Source organism: Carcharhinus amblyrhynchos, chromosome 17 (assembly GCF_965287045.1).
Source record: "Carcharhinus amblyrhynchos chromosome 17, sCarAmb.v2.hapA, whole genome shotgun sequence".
NCBI lineage: Eukaryota > Metazoa > Chordata > Chondrichthyes > Carcharhiniformes > Carcharhinidae > Carcharhinus > Carcharhinus amblyrhynchos.
The window spans coordinates 5386242-5412625 of NC_137340.1; the positions used below are offsets into that span (position 1 = coordinate 5386242).

Here is a 26384-nt window from a genome sequence, read left to right on the forward strand (position 1 = left end):
GACCCACCTTTTTGAAGCACTGAATCCACAGTTGAGGGGGGAAAGGTTAAAATATTTTCAGCCAGCCATGCTGAAGAAGCAGCAATATTTCCAAACCAGGATGCTGTGCAACTCTGAGGGGAACTTGCATGTGACAATACCCCCATGAGCCTGCTGACTCTGACCACCTTAGTAGCAGTGTTGAAAGCTTTAGAAGGTGCTATTGAAGAAACTGTGGCAGGTTGCTGCAGTGAATCTTGTAAATTTTACATACTGCAGCCAGGATGCTACAGTGATGGATGGGGTATAATCAAGTGAGTTGCTTTGTCTGAGATGGTGTCAAGCTTCTTGAGTGTTGTTGAAGCTGCACTGATCCAGCCAATTATTCTATCAGAGTCCTGACTTGTGCTGAGCAGATAGTTGACAGGCTTTTGAAGGGGTCAGGTGTCAGGAAGCAAGTTACTCACATAATTGAGTTTCTGCCCTACTATTAACCAAACAATTTATGGAGCTAGACTAGTTAAGTTTCTGACCAATACTGACCCCAGGATTTGATAGTGGAAAATTTGGCTATGGTAACGGCACTGACTACCGGAGTAATGAATTAAAAATAAACGGTGCTTCGTGGGCCTGGAGCATCTATGCATAGATGTACTGAGCTAATGATTCAAGTCAAATTCAACTCTTGTTCAAAGCTTCAGAAGATTTCTGAAGAAGTCATGTTAGATTCAAAATGCTAACTCTGTTCCTCACTCCACAGATGCTGCCAGACCTGTAGAACAGTCCCAGCACTTTGTTTTTATTTCCAGCATCTGCAGACTTTTGCTTTTTGTCAAAAGGAGATGATCAGATGCTCTTGTTGGTGATGGTCATTGCTGGAATCTGTGTGGCATATCACATATCGTTTATCAGCCCAAGCTTGCAAGATATCTAGATCTTGCTGCACGTGGGCTCAGATTGTTTTACATTCTGAGGAGTTGCAAATGGAAAGAAATGCAGTGCAAACATCAGTAAACATCCTCATTTTTAAGAAACATACTTAATACTTCTCCTGAAGCTTGTGAGTACAAATAGAGATGTGACACCAAGCCTTCGACAAATGTCACCAAAAGCAACAACATCTTAAAGCACAGTAGCAAAAGGCTGTCCGATTGAATTATCTTCTACAAAATCAGTTATGTTGCCTTCTTTAAAAAATCCAATCAGAGACAAAAAGGGAATCCAGTTACATTTATTAGATTTCTCATCTACACTGCAATGCCAAATTGTTCCAGAACTTGTGCCAAAACAAACCTGTGAAAAGTCCTTCATATCTCTTGAAAATGTCACAAAGAAAGCAACAGTGACAATTCAGCTCCTTTCCAAATATTAAAGGTGTAACAATTTTCAATTGGGCAGTTGAGGTTGGTCTGCCTGAAAATGAACTGCTAAACTGATGGTGTAATCAGGGAGCCCCGTGCTCTGTGTTTAACCACGAGTGATGTGGATATGCCAGCATTGGACTGGGGTAAACACAGTAAGAAGTCTCACAACACCAAGTCCAACAGGTTTATTTGGTAGCAAATGCCACTAGCTTTCAGAGTGCTGCTCCTTTGTCAGGGTGTCCAACATTGTCTACCTGATCCACTGCAGGAGAGGATGTCCTGAGGCATGGTACATTGGGGAGACCATGCAGACGGTACGACAACGAATGAATGAAAACCATTCGACAGTCACCAGGCAGGACTGTTCTCTTCCTGCTGGTGAATAGCTCACCAGTCACAGGCATTCGGCCTCTGATCTTTGGGTAAATGTTCTCCAAGACGGTCTTCAAGACACACGACAGTGCAGAGTCGCTGAGCAGAAACTGATAGCCAAGCTCCGCACACGTGAGGACGGCCTCAACCGGGATCTTGGGTTCATGTCACACTATTTGTAACCCCCATGACTTGCCTGGGCTTGCAAAATCTCACTTACAGTCCTGTCTGGAGACAATACGCATCTCTTCAACCTATGCATAATGCTATCTCCACTCACATTGTCTGCATCTTTAAGACTTGATTAGCCATGAAGACTTGCATCCTAATCAGTATCCTGTAAACTGAGTGTGTTTAAGCTCTTGGATCTCTCCAGTTACTTCGTAGTTATTGATTAACTCATTCCTTCTGTACCAAAGTGGAAATCAAATGCTGGAGGTAAAAGGTAGCTGAAGGAAGAAACTCCTCCTTCCGCCTTCATTGAGTTGCTCACTCAGCATGTTTTACTTCTTGCAGTAAATTGAAATCGTATCCTTTACCCTGTGCACCAAATCCCACTTTGAATCAAATTCCCAAGTAATCATCCTGTTTCCATCTCAGGCACATCTCTTACTGACTGTGCCCCTTACTGGCAAACATGTGATATGCCTTTCTAAGTGCTTAAACCTTTGTTAAAATTTTATGTTTATTTTACAAGAATGCTGAACTTCCAATGACTACGTTTCTCACCATTCAAAAAATAGTAAGTTTTTGTGTTCCTATCACCAAACTGAATCGCCTCGTGTTTCCCCATATGATACTCCATCCATCCACTCACTCAACCTATTTGTTTTTCCTTGGATGTTCATTGTGTTCTCAAGTTCATTTTCCACCTAACTTCGCATTATCAGCAAACTTGGATACCTTATACTCAGTCCATTCATTCAAGACTTAGTAAATAGTTGGGAGTTCCAGCACAGATTGCTGCATCTCTCCACTATTTCCAGTTGACCACCTGAAACTGACAGGTTTATTCCTATTCATTTGTTTTGTCCGTTTACAACTGCTATCCATGATAATAGGTTATTCCCGACCCCATGAGGCCTTGTACTGCAAAATGACCTTTTATCGCACCATGCCAAATGCATTTCAGAAATTCAAACATGCTACATTGCTATTCAGAAATCTCTAAATTTGTCAAACATGATATCCCTTTCAAAAAAATTAGGTTAATAACGACTTACAAAAGAATCAGCATTATATTATGATTCTTTTAAAAGTTGTTTGTTACCCCTTGCTTTGAGATCACACGCAATCATCAATGGTTGCGGGGTTGTCAAGGCTGTGTAATCACTACATCTTGTTTGTGGAAAGCTTCCTCAGTGTGCAGTTTTTTTTTAGTTTTGATGAGGAGCCCCTTTGTCATAAGTGGTCACTCATATCTACAGGATATCAGCCTTTCATTTTTAAAAAAATGTTGCAACGCTGACAAAGTGCACTTCTACCAACCCTCTCTCGTAGAAACATAGAAAATATTAAAAAGAGTAGGAAGGGTATATCAATTCAGGGGCATGAAATGGTTACAAACTGTGGCTTAGAGCCCAAACTGAAACGTTTGTATTGAAAGGCCAAGCAGCAGTTGTTACCAAGACAACAGGCTTTTGAATTTAGCCAATCAATTTGAATCAGGCAGTTCGATATCAAGAGCCTATTAAATCTGGTGGTTTTGAAAACCTAGATGCAATCCTGTTATGGGAAATATTGGTGTCTCTCTCTCTCTCTCTGGGAATGTGGAACACTGGCAATATATAAAATGTCCAATCGGCAAATAATGGAAAATGTGAATTTTGCAGTCAAAACTAGCGAAATTATCTTTCTTACAAGCCTTTAAAGTGTTGTAGTCTCCTCCTTTTCCATAGAGAAAATGTTGAATTGAGCAAAGATGGGGAAAATAGATGGTTACCAGCAGTTAGTCTTAAAAACAGAATATACGTTCATTTTAAAGTGCAGGTGAAACTGAGACCAAATTTTAAGAGTCCTACTTTGACACCATCTTTCTAAATTCAGCCTTGCCAGGATTTTACCCAGGAGAAATGAAAGATGTGACAGGTATGCTTACTCTCTGGCTAATTTGACCCATAAGCTTAGGGCAAGACCAAAACTTTCAGGTTTTGATCACTCATATTTGCAACCTTTTCAGAAATGTCTAAAGTTAATTTAGAGCTGTTCCCACATTTGGCTATTTGAATTCCCTATGAAGTTTAGAGTTGCATAGGTTAGCATTGCTGCCTCACAATGCCAGGGACCTGGGTTTCATTCTGGCTTTGAGTGACTATTTGAGTGGTGTCTGTACGTTCTCCCCAAGTCTGTGTAGGTTTCCTCTGGAATCCTCCCACAGTCCAAAAATGTGCAGGTTAGGTGGATTGGCCATGGTAAATGTGTGAGGTTATGCGGATAGGGATTCTATGATAATGGGGGGGTGGGGTACAGTAGCCTTTACTATACTTTTTGCTCGCTGGAGGTCCCGCACATCACCCCCACTATTTCCCTCAGGGTAAAATACAGTACGTATTACCCAAAAGTTGAAAAAAATAAGATTCAGATTGTGGGGATCAACAGCTTTTTATTTTGTATATTAGGAAATTAATGGTGCTCACATTTGGTTAGAGGGTAGCATGGACTGTTCTTTGCGCGTTCTTAACATATGTTGATGCTTTCTTGACAATATTTCACTAATGGTAAACCTTCTATTTCCCTTTTTTTCCTCTTTTTGCATATTTCTATTATTGTACCTGTTAATTCTCAGATACTTTCGACCAGTTTCATAATCCAAGGTTTTACCCCGGTGCTCTTATTTGCAAGATGGACAAAGGACAAACGGAAGTAAAAAGGTTCAACAAGTTATAAATAATAGCAATATTAACCTTTAAATTCCCCACATAAAACAAGAGGATACCCCAGATTCCACTATACTAACTGCAAAGATCGTTTGGTTAAAACTGCCGGCTCAATTCTCTGAGTCCCTCTGGTCTGTCGTTATGAAGGTGAGTCTCAATGGCAGCAGCTTCTTTCCTTCCTTCTCTGGTCAGTCTTCGAATGGTCAAGGGTTGCCTCCTTCATCACGTCTTCGCTGCTGGTGTCTGAAAATGTGTTCCTTTATCCCCTGCCTGCTTGCCTTTCCAGAAACATCTCTGGCTTCTGGCCAATGAGGTCTCAGGAGGGGGTTCCAATACCCAGTGGGTTTCTTGATTTCTGCCTGACAGGACACCAGGGTCCACCCCCAGGTGTCCATCTCCATATTGTTGCTTAATGTAACCTGTTATCAGATTAAGCCAACTGCAGGAACTCTCGGTGACAGAAAGTCTGGCCCGATCTGGGGTTCCAACAATAGGCTGGTGCGTTTCAATGGGGTGCAATGATCTCCTGCTAAGTATCAATAGGGTGCAACGACCTTTGATGGGTGATTGATGAATCAGGCCCAGACATGTTTATGTATTGTACATTTGGCCTGTCTGAGGTTTGAATGTATTTGATTTCAATATGCCCAATTCTTTAATTTAGGATATCCAATTTTATCAGCCTTAAAACTAGGCCCTGTTTATACTACATTATAGTCTAATTTGAGATAATATGGGTCAGGGGAGGGAGTTGGAAGAGAGTTTGGGGTGGGGGTGATTGGTGTTGTATTAATAATAGGAAAAATGGAAAAATAAATTGTTGTACTGTTGTGTTGTTTTTAAGAGTCCCGATAGTGTGTTAAAGAAAAATGTTTGACAACAGTATTTTTCTTGTCCAATGAGAAAGGGGGCACAGCCATACCAAGTTCTTGGAAATGAGGTGGGGCAAGATGAAGTGTCAGTTGAATAACATTTCGGAGACAGTGATCATTGTAACACTGGTTTAGGCTGATGATAGAAAAGAATAATCCAGATTAACTGGGGGAAGCTCAGGTTTAATGGGGTAAAATTAGATCTGGGCTAAATAAATTGGAGTTAAAGGTTGGCAGGAAAAGGAGCAGCTGATCAGTGGTCTACCTTGAAAGAAGAGATAGTCAGGGTACATTGCCTCCAAATGAAAAGATGGAGCAAATGAATCCAGAACACACTGCATGACAAAGGAGATGGCAAATAAGGTGTAGAAGAAAAAGTGTACTTATGACGGTTGTCGAGTAGAAAATACAATTTAAAACCAAGCTGAATATAGAAGGTTCAGGGGAGGCAGAGAAGCAGTGAGAGAGAATGAGAAGAGACTGGCAGCTAACATTGAAGGGAATTTGTATCTTTTGGCACATAAATAGTAAAAGTGTGGTAAAAGTGTGGCTAACTAGGGACTAAAGGGGGATTTGCACATTGTGGCAGAGGAAATTAGTTGTTATTAAATGATACTTTGCATCCGTCTTTAATGAGGTAGAATGTACTGCTGAAATGATAAAATAGGTAAATCAGACACTAGAAGGATTAAAATTGAATGGTATTGGATAGATTGTCTGTGATTTCAAGTTGACGAGGACCAAATGACATACACTCAAGGATAATGTGGGATGCAAAAATTGAAATTGCACAGCCTCTGACCTTAATTTATCAGTCTTCCTTAGACTCTGGGGTGATCCCTGAAAATTGGAACACTCTAAACATTACGCCCTTATTAAAACACAGGTGTAAGGATAAGCCCAGCAAGAATAAACCACCAATTTAACTTCAGTGGGGAAGCTTCTGCAAACAATAATTTGGGACAAACTGAATCAAGTGGGCAAATGTGGATTAATTAAGGAAAGCTGACATGGATTTCTTAAAAGCCAGTTGTGTTTTACTATCGGGAGTTATTTAAAGAGGTAACTGAGTTAATGAAAGCAATACTGTTGATGTGGTTGATAAAATGCCATGCAGAGGACTTGGGAGCAAAGTTATAGCTCATGGAATGAAAGGGACAATAGGAACATAGGTACGGAATTAGCTGAGTGAAAATGAACAGAATGGTTGTTAATATATGTTTTTCGGCCTTAAGTTTTATAGTGAAGGAACCTAGGGATCAGTATTGGAACTCAGCTTATATAATGACTTAAACCTGAGTGTGCTGGGCACAGCTTCAAAATTGAATGGAAGCATTGTGAAATGTGAGAAGGCTATTTTAGAACTTCAGAAGGACATCGATAATTTGGCAGAATGATGGGCAGGTGGCAGATGACGTTCAGTGCAGATAAATGTTAAGTGATTCTCTATGTTTCTATACAGAAAGTAGTTGAAGCCATAACGTTGTGTGATTTCAAGAAGAAATTAAACATAGTTCTAAAGGAATATGGCAGGAAGGCGGGATCAGGAAATTGAATTTGATCGGCCATGAAAATGAATGGTAGAGCAGGCTCGAAGGGCCAAATGGCCTTCTATTTTCTATGTTTCGATTTATTTTGGTAGGAGAAAATGGAGAGACAATATAAATTATGAAGCAGGGTGCGAGAGAGTTGGATCTGGGTATAATCGATCGTTGAAGGAGAGAGCATTTAATACAGTGTACGGTATCCTGGATTTTATTAATGGGGACGTTGAGTACAAGATAAGGAAGTTATGTTGAACTTGTCTAATTCGGCATCATCTAGTGTATTGTGAACTGTGATCGGTGCATTAGAGATTGGTTCGAAGGATGAGGAACTTCAGCTACATAGACAAATTCGGCACGTTGGGACTGTGCTTTCGAGAGGAGATTGAGAGGTATTCAAGATCATGAGCGGTTTGGATCGAGAAGATGGGGAGAAAGTATTAAGGATTAAATGAGAGGGTACAATTTTAAAGTAGTTGGTAAACAAAGCAAAAATGATGATGGAAAAGCTTTCTCATGCAGTGATGATAGGGTCTGGAATGTTCTGTTGAGTGTGTGGTGAAAGGCAGTTTCAACTGAAGCATTCAAAAGCAAATTAGACTGTTAACTGGAAAGGAAACATGCAGGTTTGTGGGGGAAAGCAGGGGAATGGTACTCCGGTGAGTTGCTCATTTGGAGACACAGTGCCGACATGTGCCGGAATACTCCCACCTTGCCCACCGTGGAATTTGAGTGGGCAAGGGTCTGACATCAGAAATCAGGTGGGAATCAGGTTGATCTCAGATGGGAATTTCTGGTCTCACTCAAGCAAGGCCATAAAATCCCATAATGTTATGTGCCAAATGGCCCCCTGTGCTCTTACAATTCTGTGATTGAATTTCATGTACACAGAATCATGGAGGAAAGAAACAGGACCACCAGCCACATGGAAATACCAGAAGCCTGAGCCCAATGGCAAAATCATGGAATCTCGTGTTCCTAGGTTTCCATTCTTTCAAGTCTTAAAATCTGACTGAAGAAGGTAGAATTGCATATCTGCAACTGCAATTGCCACATTGTCAAATTTAATGTTAGATCTGTCAGATTTCTTCACTGCTTGAAGCTCATGACTGCTTTGGAAATGACAGTTAAATCAGTGAAACTTGCATATCTGGTAAACGTAGTAGCACTATTAAAATTACGCCCAACTCTCTGACTTGCTCAGCAGCTTAGTGGTTAGTTAGCAGCCATTCAAGCAAGGAAGATCCCAGGCTCAGTCTCTGGTCTGTGCTGAATTGACTGATGTTGGCTGGTAATTGCACAAAGCTCAGTCTGAACCCCCAGTAGGTTAAATGGTAGGAAAAAATTGGATGGCATTTTTACCTAACCATTCTTACCTAACCATTCCTCTTGGACATTAATTTTTGTGGACATTTTTGCATGAATAATGGCCACTTGGGTGAGTATTAAACCATGTATCCTCACCACCCATTAGGTGCATTGGCCATGCTAAATTCTCCCTCAGTGTACCCGAATAGGCACTGGAGTGTGGTGACCAGGGGATTTTCACAGTAACTTCATTGCAGTGTTAATGTAAGCCTACTTGTGACACTAATAAACTTTAGAAACTCATTATTTCAATGTGATGTCTGTATGTTGAGAGGAGGGAATTTATCATGGTCTATAAGAAAAAGCTAAAATAGATTTTCACTTTTAGCCACTTGACTACTGAAACAGCAGTAGATGTGCCTTCCAACTATCACTAGACACGATGGAAATCCAGACCAATTTTCCTTGGTATGCCTTATTAAATATTCAAGACAGGTCCCCAGCACTTTCTGCAGGGAATTCTCTTGGATAAGGGGGAAATGTAGAGCTATGGCAGCTGAATTGGCTAAAGCAGCCATTTTGTGCAAATAATTTGGCTTATTGCAATATTAGACTCAAAGATTTTAGGATAGTTGAGGTGTCATTGCCTATAAACTTGGCTTATGGAGGGGAGGAACAAGCAACAACAGCAAAAGCGTAGAATATGCATTCACACCAAAATCAATTTCTAGAAAACCTAGCTGTTGAGTTTGGGGGGGAAAAATAGGTTGATAGCTCACCGAAAAAAGCTTTTGATTGCAAAGAGGGTTTTAGGAGGTACCTTGAAGGATGAAATCTGAAAGAAGGCCACCAGGCTGATGGCTCTGTAGAATTTCTCTGAACAGTCAGCAGCCATTCTTTGCATGTCCCACCCCCCGGTTGCCCTATTCCCCACAAATTGGTCAGGATCCTGTGCTCCAAATAGTTGATGCAAGTTTGTTTAATCCGTAAGTTTAAAGCGATTTGTACTGAGCATATTGTCCAGTCCCAGATCCTGTTTCAATTTTTTCACTGTACTTATTTGAGCAACTAAAACCTCCCTTGTACATGATTTCTCCGTGTCCTTGAGACTCTTTTGTTCTGTATTACACTATCTATGAAGTCAATTGCCATGACTTTGCTACTTAAATTGTCACAGCTTGAGCCTGTAGATTCCTCTACCTTCTGTTCTTCCTTGTAGAGCTTCAGGACTCTACTTGAGGGTGCTATTAGCTTCCCAGTTCTGCTCCGGTGCTGTATTGAGCCTGTGCAGGAATCTGCCTTCACCAGGAGAAAATTCAATTTCTCCAGTGGTTTCTGGGTTTTACTGTGACCGTTGGTACTTTCAATAGACATGGAGGTAACCAAAAAACCAGTTAAGTAGTAACGTATGGTGGTGAAAGGCATGCATGTGGATTTAAATGGCTGAATGTCTGATGTCAGGGCAGCGATGCAAGCAGGCGATCTTTGTGATGCAGAAAAGATTGATTTGAAAATTCATCTAAGTGAAACCGGTCCGTGTTGTTTTGAACAACTGAGTTTAGCAGGAGATGATGAGTTGATTGTGTGGCAGAAGAATTCTGTCTTCAGCCTTGCCAATGAATGCCTGTAAGAAATTACAATTCACCCAGCAGCAAATATTGAATTTGCAGCCAGATGACAGAACTGAATCCAGAGAAGTAGATCTGTGCTAAGCAGATACATTTGGACACTGGTCCAACGTTTATGGATCACGGGGGTGAACCGCTGCATTTACATGGAGGAGGGATCAAGAATACGTCACTGAGAACCTATTGAGAAAAAGGTGTGGGAAGCAAGACTGTAAGTTGCCAAAAAGGGAGCATGATTGAGGGGTTCATTTGGCAATGGATGGATCTTGTTTAGTTGAAAGCCATTCTTTTCAGCAGATGGTTGGAGATGGCTGCCAGCAAATTTAACTCAACCTTTTTTCTAGAGAGAACTGCAGCCTTTGAAATATAATGGAGAGGTGAGTTTTGAATCTCGTCATTAAGGCCTTTTGATATGGAAAGGTGGATATAATCAGGTGTGGGGCTAGTCGGCGCCTCTGATCCCTGATAAATGTAGCACTTAGACAGTGTGTCTCTGCATTCTGCTGCTTTTTCTCATAGCAGTGGAACATGCCAAGCAGGAAGGGAAACTGCACTGATTACAGATGTTACCACACGGCCTTCTTAGACTTCCTTGCATTTAGAGAGCAGAATCTCTCTTTACGATGTAAAGGATTAGCATTCACCATTTGAGCAAAACATGGATGAAATAATTGGTGGCATTTAAACTGATATTTTGTTTTGACAACTGAAAGATTATCTTGCCTTCTCTCTCTTACTCCCTGACCTTAATCTTTCTTTCCTTCAGCTTAAACTTCTGGATGTTATAAAACATTAACAAAAGCTGCAGTGGATCTGATTAGTACATTGTAATTTATTTTCTTTTGCATATGCACACCCACACATCCATACACATTCGTGCACAATCATATTATTGTGAAATGTAATTTTTGATTATATAACTTCTGTTTAAATGCTTATTTCAGTTTTGTGAAGAAAAACAAATGACAGAAAATATTTTCCAGAAGGCATTTTGAGCAATTTGTGAGAACCCAATGGCTATATAATGTAATCATAGAAATGGGTAAAACCACCTATAAGTGTTGATATAAGAATTTTTAATAAAAAATATTGATATAAATTTTGTGACAAAACTTGACAATGTCAAATTGTGTTGACGGGATATGCCTACAGATGACAGATTTTCAATAAGTTAAAAATATGAATCAATTTGTGATCTTGTAGTTTTAAAACTATGTAAATTGTCTTGTGTTTCTATTTGTATGCATTAATCTGAGTGAAAAAAGAAAACAGAAGCCTGGAATAGTACATTAGCCTTTATTTAGTTTGGGAGCAGTATATCCAAATTGCTTGTCTCAGTCCTAAATTGCTTTAAGCACATGCTGCTTTCACGATGAATTAGACATGTTTGCCAGTGAAATCCTGTCCTCAAATCTTTTTGGAGCAGGGACGGTATTTGTGAAGGCATGCACTCTTTTTTAATTTTCTCCTTTAACCCCTTTCCAACTACATACATCCCTTTGAGCAAAGCCCCATACTCATGCCTTCGTCCATCTTCACCAGAAGTGCAGAATTTTCTCCCTTAGCCTATTGATGTCTCTGCCTCTCCTGATATGTTTCATAAAAATCACTTGTTTTACCAAGTTTTTGATCAATTGACTTGTTGGCTTCATACCAAATTTTAATTTAACATCCCGCGAAGTGTCTTGGGATGTTTTACTTTGTTACAGGTGCTCCATAAATGTAAGTTAGTCAGCGCAGGCATGACAGACTGGCCACTTTCTGACCTGTAACTTTTCTATGGTTCTATGGAATTGCATTCAGATTTCTTACACTATACTTAAAATGATAGAAGTGCACAGCACAGAGAAGGCCATTCAGCCTATCAAGACTGTTCTTTTGAAGAGCTGTCCAGTTGTCGGCACTCCTTTTTATTCTTTCTCCACTGTGCTGCAGTTTTTTCCTTTCTAATATTTATCTACTTGTAGAGCCTTCAAGCCCTAAATGCACTGTCTCACCTTGTCACACCTGGGAATCATCCTCTAGTAGTCTTGCACCCACAGATATCTCTTGAAGGTGATTTTTGTATCACTGTCACCCCTAATATCGCCTTTTCTATAGTTTTCGTACTTCTAATCCACCATTCTCAGAATTCCCCACCCCATGTTTGCACACCGTACCAAACATTTGCTTCTCCCACTGCTTTAGCACTGCCTGCTCTCTCAAAACTGTCAACCACAAAACCACTTTCTTGGACTTGAATACACTTTACCTACATGAAATGTGGAACGGTTAGATTAACCAAGGTACCAATGTCAGTAATCAAGAACAGCAATTATAAAATTGAAACCCTAAAATATGACTCATCTCAATATGGGAGAAGTCAATTCTACTGAGCACATTAACCTGTCATCTTAATTGTGCTGCATTTCAAATCTAATTAAACAGCACAATAATAGAAGATATACTAATTAATATTATACATGCTATGTTACTGCCAGCAAGGTATGTGTTCTGAATAGAGCTTTGGTCTGGTTTTATCATCTATCAAGTGATCTTATTGGATCTCTAGTCGATTTGGGTAGTCACCATTCTCTCTCATTTTTCTCTTGAATAGGATGTTGTGCATGCATTTTTATTCATAGTTGATATATTTGCTTTAGAACTATAGAATCCTTGCAGTGCAGAAGGAGGCCATTCGCCTACTGAGTCTGCACTGACTTACCCATCACCACCCTCGTAACCCCACACATTTACCATCATTAATCCACCTAACCTGCACATCATTAGACTGTGGGAGGAAACCAGAGCACCTGGAGCGAACACCACACAGTCAGCTGAGGTAGGAATTGAACCTGGGCCGTTGGCGCTGTGAGGCAGCAATGCTAACAACCCTGTCACCCACTTCAGATAGGGAATGGTTGCACAGTGACATTTTTTTGCTGAACTCTACTCCAGTTTTGTGATCTTAACCATTTGTCTTCTACAACTGTTGAACCAGCATGCAAGGACCATCCATGGTGAGAAACATGGCATGGTTGCAGTTGACACTTGCAAAAGTTAATGAGGAGTTGTTCGATATATTTTTAACATTTCCAGCAGTTCAGTGAGACAACATATTTTCAATTTTATTTGTTGCTTCTCTGATGGAAGTAAAGGAAAATCCACAATGGAGTTATGTGAATTAATAAGCAAGACTTAAATCTCTTTTGTGGGATAAGTATGTTCCCCCCATTTGTCTGCTGTTATTATATTTTGGTACTTTTCCTTTTCTACTGAAAAGTAATTTCACAAATGCTGAGTTAAGAATTGTGATGGCCCAAATGAAAGTAGAGACCCACAAAACATATGCAGAGAAATTAATATCTTTATTGTAACAGTACTTCAGATCCACGTACCATGCCATTCCCAAGACACCATATTGATGTCATTCCTCTCATTCAACTCATAACATCCTATGCTGTCCCCAGACCAATTTCCATCACTCCCATGCCGTTGCATCTGCGTCCACCATTCCATTCTTCTTTGCCTCCTGTTGCATCTTCCCCCACTTACACATGCATCACCTCCCCATGCTGTTTCTCTGCCAGTACATTTTTCACTATTCTCTGACGTGTACAAATACAAGTGTACACTATTGTATCAACAAGTTTTATTAATTGAACAGCAATAACTATCTCGTTGTAACAAAAGGAGAAAATGCTGGAAAATCTCAGCAGGCCTGGCAGCAACTGTAAGGAGAGAAAGCTGATGTTTCGAGTCCAGATGACTGTCAAAGTTGACCCTTTGCCTGACCAAGGCTTTGACAAAGTGTCACCTGGACTCGAAATGTCAGCTCTTTTCTCTCCTTACAGATGCTGCCAGACCTGCTGAGATTTTCCAGCATTTTCTCTTTTGGTTTCGGATTCCAGCATCCGCAGTAATTTGCTTTTGTCTCTTTATTGTGATATTGGGTTTCATTTGGCTTCATTTAATTATAAATACTTCTGAAGATATTGATACTTTGTGCAGTTAGTGTACATTCATATTGCATTTTGCGGTGAACTATTTCCTGCTGGAAAAACACCTTTATTTCATAACATTGGCTTAATTCAGTTTTATATCTGAAAATATTTCATAAGATTAGAGATTAAAATATTGGAGTACCAACAATATGTCAAAATTTCTCTGGGGAAATTTTCTGTGCTTCATTGGTAAAATTGTATGTCAGTTATCTGGTGTACCATGTTGTGTCTACTAATTTTACTTTTGCTTAAAAAAGCAAAATTATTTTGTGCATGACTATTGAAGTCAAAATTTGCCTAGAATTGGAATTCTATTTCCAATAAGAAATACCATTGGTTGGAAGATTTGTTTTCTGGACACATGTTAGATTTGAAGGAGTGCAGCTACCAACAAACCAAAATCTGATGCTGGGGAGAGTTCAATAAATGTACAAAAACATATACTGTATACCTACACTGTGGTCACTACTTCTCTTTGGATAATGAATTCACTCCTTCCAATCTTTATTCCTAGATATTGCCTGTAACTTCCTGGGTCCCCAGCGTCAGATTTGGGGGGTACCCCAAGATGCACCGTTTTCAGGTAAGGGTGTATGTGGCAATTGTCCAGAAGTGCTAATTACCCTGGACAATTGTACTGCGCTGGGAACCATCTGACAGAGCAATTTAAATCGCTAACTTTGGATGGTTCTGCCAGTTTTACACTAATAGTTACTCTGAAAAAGTTAGAAATATAACCAAGTCCAACTTTAGCAGCATTATTTTAAGTACCCAGACTAGCCTTCTCAGAACTCCTTCCATACTCCTGAATCTGCAGGGATCCACTTCTTTTAGGCCAGGATTGTCAAACATCATTGCTCTGGGGGCCACCTCTTTATATTTTTCTTAGCCAAGGTCTGATGAGCAAATTTCAGAACAATAATATTTGGCAAAACAATAAATTGAATTTCAGAAAAAGTTGATATTTTAAATAAAGGAACATTTGCTGAACCAATGTAAAATAATGATGCAGTAATGAATTGAGTAAAAAAAGTAAGGAATAAAAATGACCAGAATGTTGGAGGGTCAATATACATGGGTATGGGTGCATGTGTGTCTGTGTTGGTGTGTGGCAGCAAGAGTGAGAAAGGCAGACTCATCCAGTCACCAATAGCCACTACCCACCCACAAGAGGGGATAAATTGACTGAGCAAACTAGGCCCTCTGTCCCCCATTAATCTTTGTAATTCTCTACTTAAGCAGTGGAGGCTGAGTCACTGAATACATTCAAGGCTGACTTTGACATTTTTCAGTTACAAGGGGGTGGAGGACTTGGGAAACACTGGAAAGTGGAGTGAAGGTCATGGTAAGATCAGTCATGATCATAAAGAATAACAGAGCTGGCATGATGGACTCAATGACCTGTTGCTCTTGTTTCTTACGATTTAAATTTGGCTTATGCACTTCCTTTAAGATCCCCTGAAAACCCATCTCTTCGATCATATTCAGCATCCATTTCTTTCTGATTATTTTAAAATATTAATTTGTGCGATATGGATGTCACTGACTCAGCCAGCATTTTATTACCCATTCCTAGTTGCCCTTCAGAAGATGGTGGTGAGCTGCTGTTTTGAACCTCTGCAGTCCCTGAGGTATAGGTACTCCCACAGTACTGTTTGGGAGGGAGGTTCAAGATTTTGACTCGGCCACAGTGAAGGAATAGCGATACGTTTCCAAGTGAGGACTTGGAGTGGAACAGGTGGTGATGTTCCCATGTATCTGCTGCGCTTGTCCTCTTCGATGGTAGTGGTTGTGGGTTTGGAAAGTGCTTCCTAAGAAGCACTTAGTTCCTGTAGTGCAAATTGTGGATGGTGCACGTGGCTGCCACTGTTTGTCAGTGGTGGAGGGATTGAATGTTTATAGAAGGGGCAGCAATCGAGTAGGCTGCTTTGTCCTGGATGATGTCAAGCTGCTTGGGTGTTGTTGGTGCTGCACTCATTCAGGCAAGTGGAGAGTATTCCATCACACAACTGACTTGTGCCTTGTAGATGGTGGACAGGCTTTGGGGAGTTAGAAAGTGAGTTACTCACTGCAGAATTCCTAGTTGAACTGCTTTTGTAACCATCGTATTTATATGTCTAGTCCAGTTCAGTTTTTGGTCAATAGTAACCCCGGGGTGTTGACAGTGGCGGATTCAATGATGGTAATGTCATCGAATGTCAAGTGGCTTCGTAAAAGGCCCTTGGGAAGCTTTTCTTCAGGTTAACAACAAATAATTACAAACTTGGGTGAGGAGGGTTGACTGGCTCCCTATTTTTTTTTTCAACCCGCCATAGCCAATTTAACTAGGCTTTCCTGAGTCAAGATGGAGCAGGTTCATTAACTACTGAAAAGGGAAGGACAAATGGTAAAACCTGCATCTACATTAATCTGGAATAGAAATAATTATGAGGAACAGCACTTCATTTGCAAGGAGTAATTGATGATGTGTGTGCCCTAGACAATTGTGCTAATTCCAGTGTAGTTGGCTTCTGCGGGTGAGTCGTTGTTCCTTCAATTCAGGCGTTCCGTGATTTATTAGATTTTGGCTTTTTTTCCGAACTGGTTGACTTCCACACTCAGAATTTTTAGATATTCCTACAAGAGATGGTTATTTCCCTTTTGCTGGTGCACTGCTTCCAGTATTGTATCACACTCCGTCATTGTGTGATCCCCTTCTTTGTGCATTCCAACTGGACTCAAGTCCATGGAAGCAATCGCACCCAGGGTCTTTCGCATGAGATCGTCATTATGTTCCTTTTGTTGTAACCGGAGATAGTCGATCAGTTTTTGGATACTTTTAGAAGTGCTTTGTCTGGAAACACAGGAGGGAGTTCCATTGAAACATCCTGCAGCCGTTCGTGTTGATAGCGAACTACGTTCTCAGCCATTTTTGGGGTTTGTGTCCATCGACATTAATCTGCAATAGAAATAATTGAGTCCAATAGTAAGTAAATATAAATAAATTACAAGAAACAGCACTTCATTTGCAAGAAGATGCAAGTCTTTCTTAAGTCCAATATCTTCAAGTAGAACTTTCCCATCATCATAACATAGTGAGAACAATAAATAATATACAGTAATGACTTAAACATATTTACGGTGCCTCATTACTGTTTCTGAAATTATTTTTTGAGGTTTGTTATAGACTATGGTATTTTACATTTTTTTTGCAACAGTAGTTTTGTTGGAACCAGAGTTTTGCTATGAACGTCATGTCTTTCGACCAAAGATTTGTGATTCAAAAAAACTCCCAAAAATGGTTAAAATTGCAGTGAAGGGATAGCTATTGTCTGTAGAAATATTTGAAATGTAACATTTTTAACGTAAGTTTCTATTTGTGGTTCAAACACAAAGGAACTTGATGATGCAGTTGTTGTAGTGTGCATGCTCCTTAATAGTGTATCGAATACAAGTAGAACTCAGCTTCCATAGCAAGCTCACACTCCTCCACGCCCGGAAACTTAACTTTTACACAGAAGTACCTGGAGTACTGTGTTGCAGATGAACAATTAACATGTTATTTCTTAGTATGTATACTAAACCACTATCCATTAGTCATTCCCATAATGTTTATGCTGTCAAAAACTGGCAAAAAAAACACGTTGAGTGACCATTGGACAGAATCTTAATATTTGATAGGAGACAGAACTAATAAAGAAGAAACATAGAATAATCAGCAAAAAATGAGCAAATTAATGGAACTTAGTCCGCAGAAACATTCCAGAATCATGCAAGTGTTGGGTCCCTAGCAATTCTCTGCAAAAACTTTCACCCCTGTTCCTTCATGAGTTTTCCTAAGACGGGCAGTGGTCTTCAAACTATGCAGTGGTAACAAGAAAAGGGACCTGAAGAGCATGTACTGCCAGTTCTGAGGGGATGCGATGGGGGACAGGGGATCGGTGGCAGGATGGGGGGGGTTAGGGGGAGAGAGAGAGAAGGATCACATGTGCATGTGTCCCTATCTTTCACCTAGCTTGATCCACAGCTGGGTGTTTCAGTTTCCTCCCACACGCCAAAGATGTGCAGGTTGATTGACCAGGCTAAATTGACCATTGTTGTCAGGGGGCCTAGCAGTGCGTTACAGGAATAAGGCCTGGTGGAATTGTTGTGGTGTAGTTTCAATAGGTTGAATGGCCTGTACGGATTGTGAAATTTTACTTCAACTTTAACTCACTGAGAACTTAAATATTCACCTATGGTTAGAATTTATGATATTCAATTTATAAATTGTGTTTAAAGTTTGATAATTTTACTGATTCAATTTGATTTGGAACAATGGAGTATTGTAAGGAGGTAGTATTAATATACTGTATGTTTGTGTGACATGCACAATTTACTGCAAGTGTTAGCATGATTCTTTGTGGGGTTCATAAACCAAAATTTGCTGAAAAATCCTGTAATGAAAATGTTATCGTACGATTTCACTTTTCTTAACGTTTACTTTGACGCAAGTCAGAATCAACATGAATTAGCAGACAAATCATGGTTGGTACGAAGTGTTCTAATTGCTATCCCATGGACAAAGACTATCTTATTGTGTAGTTGGCCTTCCACCCTAGCTATATTGTTCCAGTTTTGGCCACACAGTCCCTCCAAGCAGAATTCTGGTCTTATCAACAAAAGTATCACCTATGAACAGAGTCCAACAGAAAAGATGAGCTTTAAGTCCAGATTCTCAAATACTACTTTGATACCAATACATTTGTGTCCAACCTGCAACATATCTTTTTGTGCTCAAATTGGACTGTTTAGTCATCTTCAAACATATCAGATGTAATGTATTCCAGTTCATGTCGTGGTTAACTATGAAGAATAACACAGTATATTAAGCTGAGAAAACACCTTAATAATGATGTCGATTCATCTTTAAAAGACCTTATGAACCAAATACTCCCTTTCATTCGATTTTTCTTGATATGGATTGGAGAGTATCACTGATTCAAAGCAGGCCACTAGATGGAGCACCCTTTTATGGGTGCGTGCTTCATTCATTCATTAAGGAAAGATCATCAACGTAGTAACACCCAACCTGAGTAAAGATCATATAAAATGCCTGCTGTTTGATGTCAGTTGGATGTGTGCTGAAAATATTTGACTCGTTGTCATATTACCTGATTTGAATATTTCCGAGGACAGTATATTCATTTGAAAGCAATAGTTTGACTGGGTATAATTCAACTTAATTGAATTATTTTACATTTGTAAAGTATTAACATGGCAAGACGTTACAAAATACTTCTTCACTGATGGAAAGGATGAGTGTTGAACAAGGATTGTTTTGGGAATGATCAAAGATGGCTTGATACAAAGTGATTGTGAGGAAGATTCTGAAGATGGAGAGAGTGGGCAAGGCTGATGGTTTTAGGGATAGAAACTAGGCATGCCTGACAATAATAGCTTGAGGTCTTTACATTGATGGAGCAGAGGAAGAGGTTTTATCATAAGCCCAAGTCAAAATAACACTTGATTTGGGAAGTTGGGCAAGAGGAAGTTGCAGCTGTAGGGATAGTAATGTAGTTATTTAGATTGAAGGACAGAGATTTTGAATCTTAAATTGGAGCATAGGTAGCCAGGAGGAGTTTCTGCAAACAAAAGATTATAGGTGACTGATAATTGGGGTGAAATGACACAAATGGCAGAGTTTTGGCTGAATTTGTGTTGGTGAAAGCTGATTGGTAAGTGATAGCATTCAGCAGTTTTATGTCTGATGAAGAATGTTATATGGATCAGTGTTTCAGTTGTGATCAGGTAAAATAAGGATAATATGGAAAAAAATTTCGAATATGGATAGGAAGTGATGCTCAACTCCATGGTTAGGCTGCACAGAGTCACTGTTGGATTAAGAAAGCAGATGAGAGGAGGTGGTAGATTGTGGACATTTTTGGGAGGAGTTAATAGGGATTATTTTGTTACTGATTTTATTACCTTGGTAGTCTTGACTTGTTTTGGACAGTAAGTAGCAGTTGCAGGATGTGAGATTGATGGCAACAGAATTAAAGCTGAGTATCAGGATAATTATAGGAGCTAATTCCATTCAATCATTTTAATTCAAATGACTTGTTTAGAATTGACAGCCTATTAACTCAAGTGAATATTAAGTGTGAAATTGTGTAGTTTGAATATTTGGGTTGGGAATTTCATATAATCAGGATCACAGAGGAAATTGCTTGTTGGAGAAAAAGGTACATTAATGAAGAAATAAAATGTTTAGACCAAAAGTTACTCACAAATTTGTAACAAGGTTCTTTGTTTAATTTTGTTTAATACTGCTTCATTAAAAAAAAGACTGTAGCTCCATTCATTGGTCCCATGTTGTGGAAATTTGACCTTCAACAGATGTTTGAGAGTTTGCCCGATTACAGTATGTCCAGTTGACTGGATACTTTCTTAGTCTTATCACATTAAGGCCAAACCGAAATGCTAAGTGCTAGTGAAAGGTTTTTTGTAATTTATTTGCTTTTATTAACGTTTCTGAAGCTGTTATCAATTCTAAGTACAATAAAATAACAATTTATCTAAGTGCACATGAAGTTCTGTAATCGTAAATGGAAGCTTTTTAAAACCTCTGCTTGAAATCTTGACAGGCTTTCACAGATGAAACTGGATATTTGGTACATAAATCAGACTGCAGTGCAACAAAATAGGCTACTGCAGTTTCAGTTCCGCAATATGGAACATCAGTAGGAACACTGTGAACTTTGTTACAGATTAACATTAAGCCTGCAGGAAGGGGTGAGCCAAGCTTTCCAGAAAATAGTGAATTTGGTGAACAAATTGACAGAGAAGCTCAGTGTCAACTGGATTTTTTTCCTGCAAGTGTTAATTTCCTTCAGACCGCTCGACTAAGTGACACTGAATCTGTAATATTTGAACACGCACAACAATAAAGACCACGGATCTATGTGTGGAATTGAATTCACGTCTAGTTGTGTTGTATTTTCATTTATGGAATACATGTCATGAGTGAGGGGACAGAGAATGGAGACAGAAACTAGAAAGTGTACGGAACATTGAGCTGAATGGTGCTGAAAAAATGCGGTGTGAGACACAAGAGCAATGGTTTGTGCGCATGGGGTAAGCGTTGGAGAGGAAGAATGATGTTTTGACATCAAGAAGATTGAAGAGATTGATTTGGAGAGGTGGGGGAAGGGATCGCATCAAACAATGAATCCAATATGGAATACGTGCTTGAAGATTTGGGTGTGTTTTTGGTTAATTTTCTTGCGTCTTTGTTGTTCGCTTTATTGTCGTGTAACTAGTTAAATCTTCAGTCAAAAAGTCTCATCAAAGCAGCATTGTTTTTGTGTTTTCACTTTGATGCTGAGCCCAAGTAGCACAGCCAAAGACATCTCCAAAAAGTAGAACTTCTGTTGCCTATGATCTGGCTGTTAAACCCAAATTCCAAGGAAAGTTTTGCCAATATCTTATGACTTAGTAAAATATGTAACACATCTAGTTCAACAGTGTGAACATAAATGGTTAGCATGTTAATATTCTTAATGGTAAATCATCTCGTGCTCCCTTTTACACAAAATTTGTTCATGAAGCTCAGTCATTGATGTGCAGCTAGACAATCAGGGGTACTGATCTAATTCAGTGTCTGTGTTAGCTTAGGGCTAGTTCCTATATTGACTCTGACAACCACTTATTGGTCTTTTATAGGAATCTGCTGACTACAGAGCACTTTGCCTCTCTGATTCTTAAATAAAAACATTGGTGCTACCCTTAGACATTTGGTCTACAAGCCAGCCCATGTCCTAGGTTGACACTTGATTAAGCACCGTGGGAGTTCTGCACTAATGCAAGTGCGGTTGTCCAACTGAGATATTGAAATGAATTCATGTCTGTCCCCTCCGCTGGATGTAAAGATTCCACATGCAGTTGTATTTGAATAAATCCTGGTGCCATGGCCAGCTTGTATCCAACAATAAACATGCCTATAGCAGATTGTTATGCTGCTGTTTGAGATCTTGTATGCAAATTTGCATACAATAGTGATGACAAATACTTCATTGGCTGGAAAGCACTTTGGAATGTCCCATGTGTTGCTCTTGACCTCGGGTCAACTGATGCCGTGGACAAAGGCACTCAAATTCTTGAATGCTTGTACAACAAATTTCCTTTATTGTACTCTACCACGCTACCACAAAAGTATCAAACTCTACCACGTGAACTCAAATACACAAGGTATAAAACATCGTTATACACGAGGTATTCAAAAGGTTCACAAATTATCCAACCTCACGACTTGGATATAGTCAGACTCCCTCCCAATGGACTTTGTTCTGATGTCTCTGAGTCCCAGACTTATGGTCTTGCTGCTGCTTTTGTAGTTGTTCATCCCCATGTGTCTTTTTCTCACCTTTTACAGATCTTGCTGGCACTGCTCATGCAGTACTCACAGGACAGACATTAATCAATCACTATCTTTTGGTCACGGATGTTCCATTCGTGCCCCTCTCAGGGGGTCAGATTTCTCTCAGGAGCAAGACACATGGGTTCTGTGTTCAGTCACTGTCTGTTCAAGGCATAATAACAGCCAGTGTCCAGTTAGCCCCTGTGCCTGTTCTTCACTGCACATCCTCTGCATAGCCTTGTTGCTCCCACAGTCTTTAGCTTGATGCAGAGACAGCTCTTCAGGCTTTGCTGGTGTCATGCTGAATACCCGTTTGGCCACACGCGATGTGCCATATAATTAGAAATACTTTATTTATTTTCCTCTTGGATCATCCTCGCGGAAAAGATAAACTATTTTTCCTATTACCAGCCACATTAAATGATTCATCCAGGATTTCTTCTTCACCTCCAACAATCATGAAGAGCTAGTTTATTCCCTGTTAGCTGCTTCCAGTTTTTACCCTTCCTGAACCGACCATGCTGTGTCCTGCCCAGATCCACTTCTGCTCATTTGAACCTATTTCTCCCAAAACTTTGGACAATTCAATATGTTTACATAGCCTCACATGACTGATATTATAACCGGTTGCCCTGCCTTTTAGGTGCTGTAACCAGATACATGTTTGAAAGGAAAAAGTTATTTTCACCCCTTTCTCCAGAAATCCACCTTTGATCTTTTGGATCTTGACCTTTCCAATTGCTCTTTCCACTCCAACATCCTCCAAGTTTCTTGTTACCTTTTGATTTTGATTTGATTTATTGTCACATGTATTAACGTTCACTGAAAGTATTGTTTCTTGCGCGCCGTACAGACAAAACATACTGTTCACCGAGAAGGAAAGGAGAGAGTGCAGAATGTAGTATTACAGTCATAGCTAGGGTGTAGAGAAAGATCAACTTAATGCAAGATAAGTCCATTCAAAAGCCTGACAGCAGCAGGGCAAAAGCTGTTCTTGAGTTGGTTGGTACGTCACCTCAGACTTTTGTATTTTTTTCCTGACAGAAGAAGGTCGAAGAGAGAATGTCTGGGTTGCGTGTGGTCTTTAACTATGCTGGCTGCTTTGCCGAGGCGTCGAAGGATGGGAGGCTGGTTTGTGAGATGGATTGGGCTACATTCACAATTGTTTCTGGTTTCTTGGGCGGAGCAGGAGTCATACCAAGCTGTGATAGAACCAGAAAAAATGCTGTAAAAGTTGGTGAGAGTCCTAGCTGACGTGCCAAATTTCCTTAGTCTTCTGAAAAAGTAGAGGCATTGGTGGGCTTTTGTAACTATAGTATTGGTGAACTGGACACCTAAAAACTTGAAGCTCTCGACCATTTCCACTTCATCCCCGTTAATATAGACAGGGGCATTTTTCCTTTACTCTTCCTGAAGTCGATGGCAATCTCCTTCGTTTTCTTGACGTTGAGGGAGAGATTATTGTTGCTGCACCAGTTCACCAGATTGTCTGTCTTATTCCTGTACTCTGTCTCATTGTTTGAGATCTGACCCACTATGGTGGTGTCGTCAGCAAACTTGAAAATCGAATTGGAGGAGAGTTTGGCCGCACAGTTGTAGGTGTATAAAGAATATAGTAGGGAGCTGAGAACACAGCCTGCAAGATGCCTGGCATTTCTCCTGGAACTCCTTTATTGAATTTCTGCAAGCTAGTTTCCTACCTCTCCCATAGTACTGAAGCAGCTCTAGTTCATGACACAAATATTCACCATGACTGTGATGTATTATCATTTTGTATATTCCTGGACCCCAGTGCAGCTTTCAAGCTGGTCTTACTTCCCTGCCTGTTTAAAGGTTGTTTGATGTTCCATAAAATTTATAGCTAAGGATCAGGCCCTTCGATCCAACAGCCTTATGTTTCATATGAGCCTTGGATTCAGTTTATTTATCCAGTCCTATTAACATATTCTTAATTCCTGTTTTCTTCACAAACTTACCTAGCTTTGACTTAAACGCATTTATGCTGTTCATTGTACCACACAGTACTGGAATGGGTTCCACATTATCACCATTCTCTTTGTAAAGATCTTACCAATTCACTGGGCTTACTCTTTCCTTTCTGACAGTGGCTGTACTATTTCTTGTCAATTCCTTCACCCTCTAATATGCTATCACAGCAAGAAATCCCAAAGAACAATATTGATCCAACTCCTCTTATCTACATGCTGCAATTGGTGTCAACATCCACTGGTACAGGGAGGATTAGTGATACTCAGTGTCTCACTATACTGTGTCTGTGCTGCAGGTTGCTTATCCAATGTCTTAGCAAAACAGCGGATTCCTCTAATTAAACATGGAAAAATAAAGTAATCATCCTTGGCCTGAACAGCAATGAACCATGAACCCACCTCCACATCTGACTACCACCTTTGGCTGAATCACATGGCCCCTTGTTGTGTCCCAAGAGTTTCAAACTCCATTTCATCCACAAAGACCACGTATGCCCACCTTTGTAACATTCCACGTATTTTCATATCAGCTGTTACAGGAACCTTTATTTGTGCTTTTGTCACTTTTCGTATTCGTTGGTTTTTTGACCCTCGACGGTGTCAATTCTGACGTAATGGACGAAGAGACATTAACACAGGATATTTTGTACAAATCACTCTTTATTAATGTTTAAAACGCTTGATAAACACTGAAGTGCTCTACCTTTACTTGTTAGGGTACTGATTGTTGGTTACAATGAATCACAAGACTCATGGCTTGGACTTAAATACTACCCATTGCAGTGTGAAGTGATCAGGCTCCCTTCATTGAGTCGTCGTCGTCTTCTGAGTCCTTCGTAGACAATGATTGATCTTGCAGGTCTTGCTGTTGAGTCTTCTAATTTCTCCCTTTATCCAGTTTTATCCAGCGTTGAGAAAATCCTTTTGTCATGTATGCTGATAATCGGCTTTCCACAATGCTAGTTTGCTGGTCTTGTTTTGTTTTGTTGAGTACATCTTATTAGACTTATTTGCAAAAAGAAGCTATTTGATCTCTTAAATGTGCCAAAGTCCCATCAGCCAGGGCCCAGTGGAGGCACACACCTTCTCCTATTTGGGATTAAAACATGAAAAACACCTGAGAATAATGTAACACTATTATCTGATATAATTGATTATATTAAGCTACCACACAAAATTATTTTCTCTATTGAACCTCAGGCCATTTTCCATTGCTTTGTATGCTCTTCATTGCTGGAAATGCTCAGTGGGTTGGGCTGTACCTGTGGATAGAATAAAAATAGTATTTCAGGTTGATGACTTTTCATTTGCACCGATATTGCCTAACTTGAGTTTTCTTTCGACTCGATTTTCGACATCCCCAATATTTTGTTTTTGAAATCGTAATCAAAGCCACTGATTTACAGTTCTTATGCAAAACTGAACAGAGTCCTAGTATCCAATCCTGAATATGCTGATTAACATCCCATGGTGTATAATAAAAATGCAATTTCACATTCATAAATCAGAGTCCCAAATAATAAATTCTGCATTATGTGGCATAACACAGCTATTATTGTCAAGCAACATTTTCTGTGACTTACCATGACCATCAATCACACCCAAGAGTACTAACCTCTAACTTCAAATATACTTATCTACAGAGTTTCCTGAATAAACTGCAGTTGAACTCTGAATGACCTGAGCCTCTGTATACTTGACACTCTATGGCAGCTAAAAATTAGTTGAATTATGCATCACATGGTACAAATAGCAGTTCTTTCCTTGTATAACAAGACTATATCTGACTTAAAATTGAGCAATGCCCTAAGATGTTCTCTAGAATAAAAGCCTTTGCATTTAATGCAAATTAAGTGCATCATACTTTTTAAAAGAGTCTGACCTCAAACTATGTCAGAGATGTTGCATCGTACAAGCGTAAAGCTGAATCTCTGATTAAAAACCTACTCATTTATTCAGTTACTAATAAAATATATGTTAACAAATCCAAAGATATAATTGAGAAATCAGCAATCAGATTTTTGCCATGTTAAGTTTTTTCTTAGACATTTTACCAACTGTAGGATCATCGCTGAGCTTTACTGAAGAATCAT

The 26384-nt window shown here is 39.7% G+C and overlaps 1 protein-coding gene across 2 annotated transcripts in view; it reads left to right on the forward strand.

Moving 5' to 3' along the window:
- Positions 1-26384, forward strand: part of jmjd1cb (jumonji domain containing 1Cb) — a 298027-nt gene that overhangs the window by 32484 nt on the left and 239159 nt on the right. Inside the window, exon 2 of one of the 2 annotated variants that reach the window (XM_080205412.1) lies at positions 14441-14509. The exons of the other annotated variant lie outside the window; for it this stretch is intronic. Coding sequence (XP_080061538.1) covers positions 14441-14509 — 69 coding nt within the window. The remainder of the gene's footprint in view (positions 1-14440; positions 14510-26384) is intronic. 2 annotated transcript variants of the gene reach the window in all.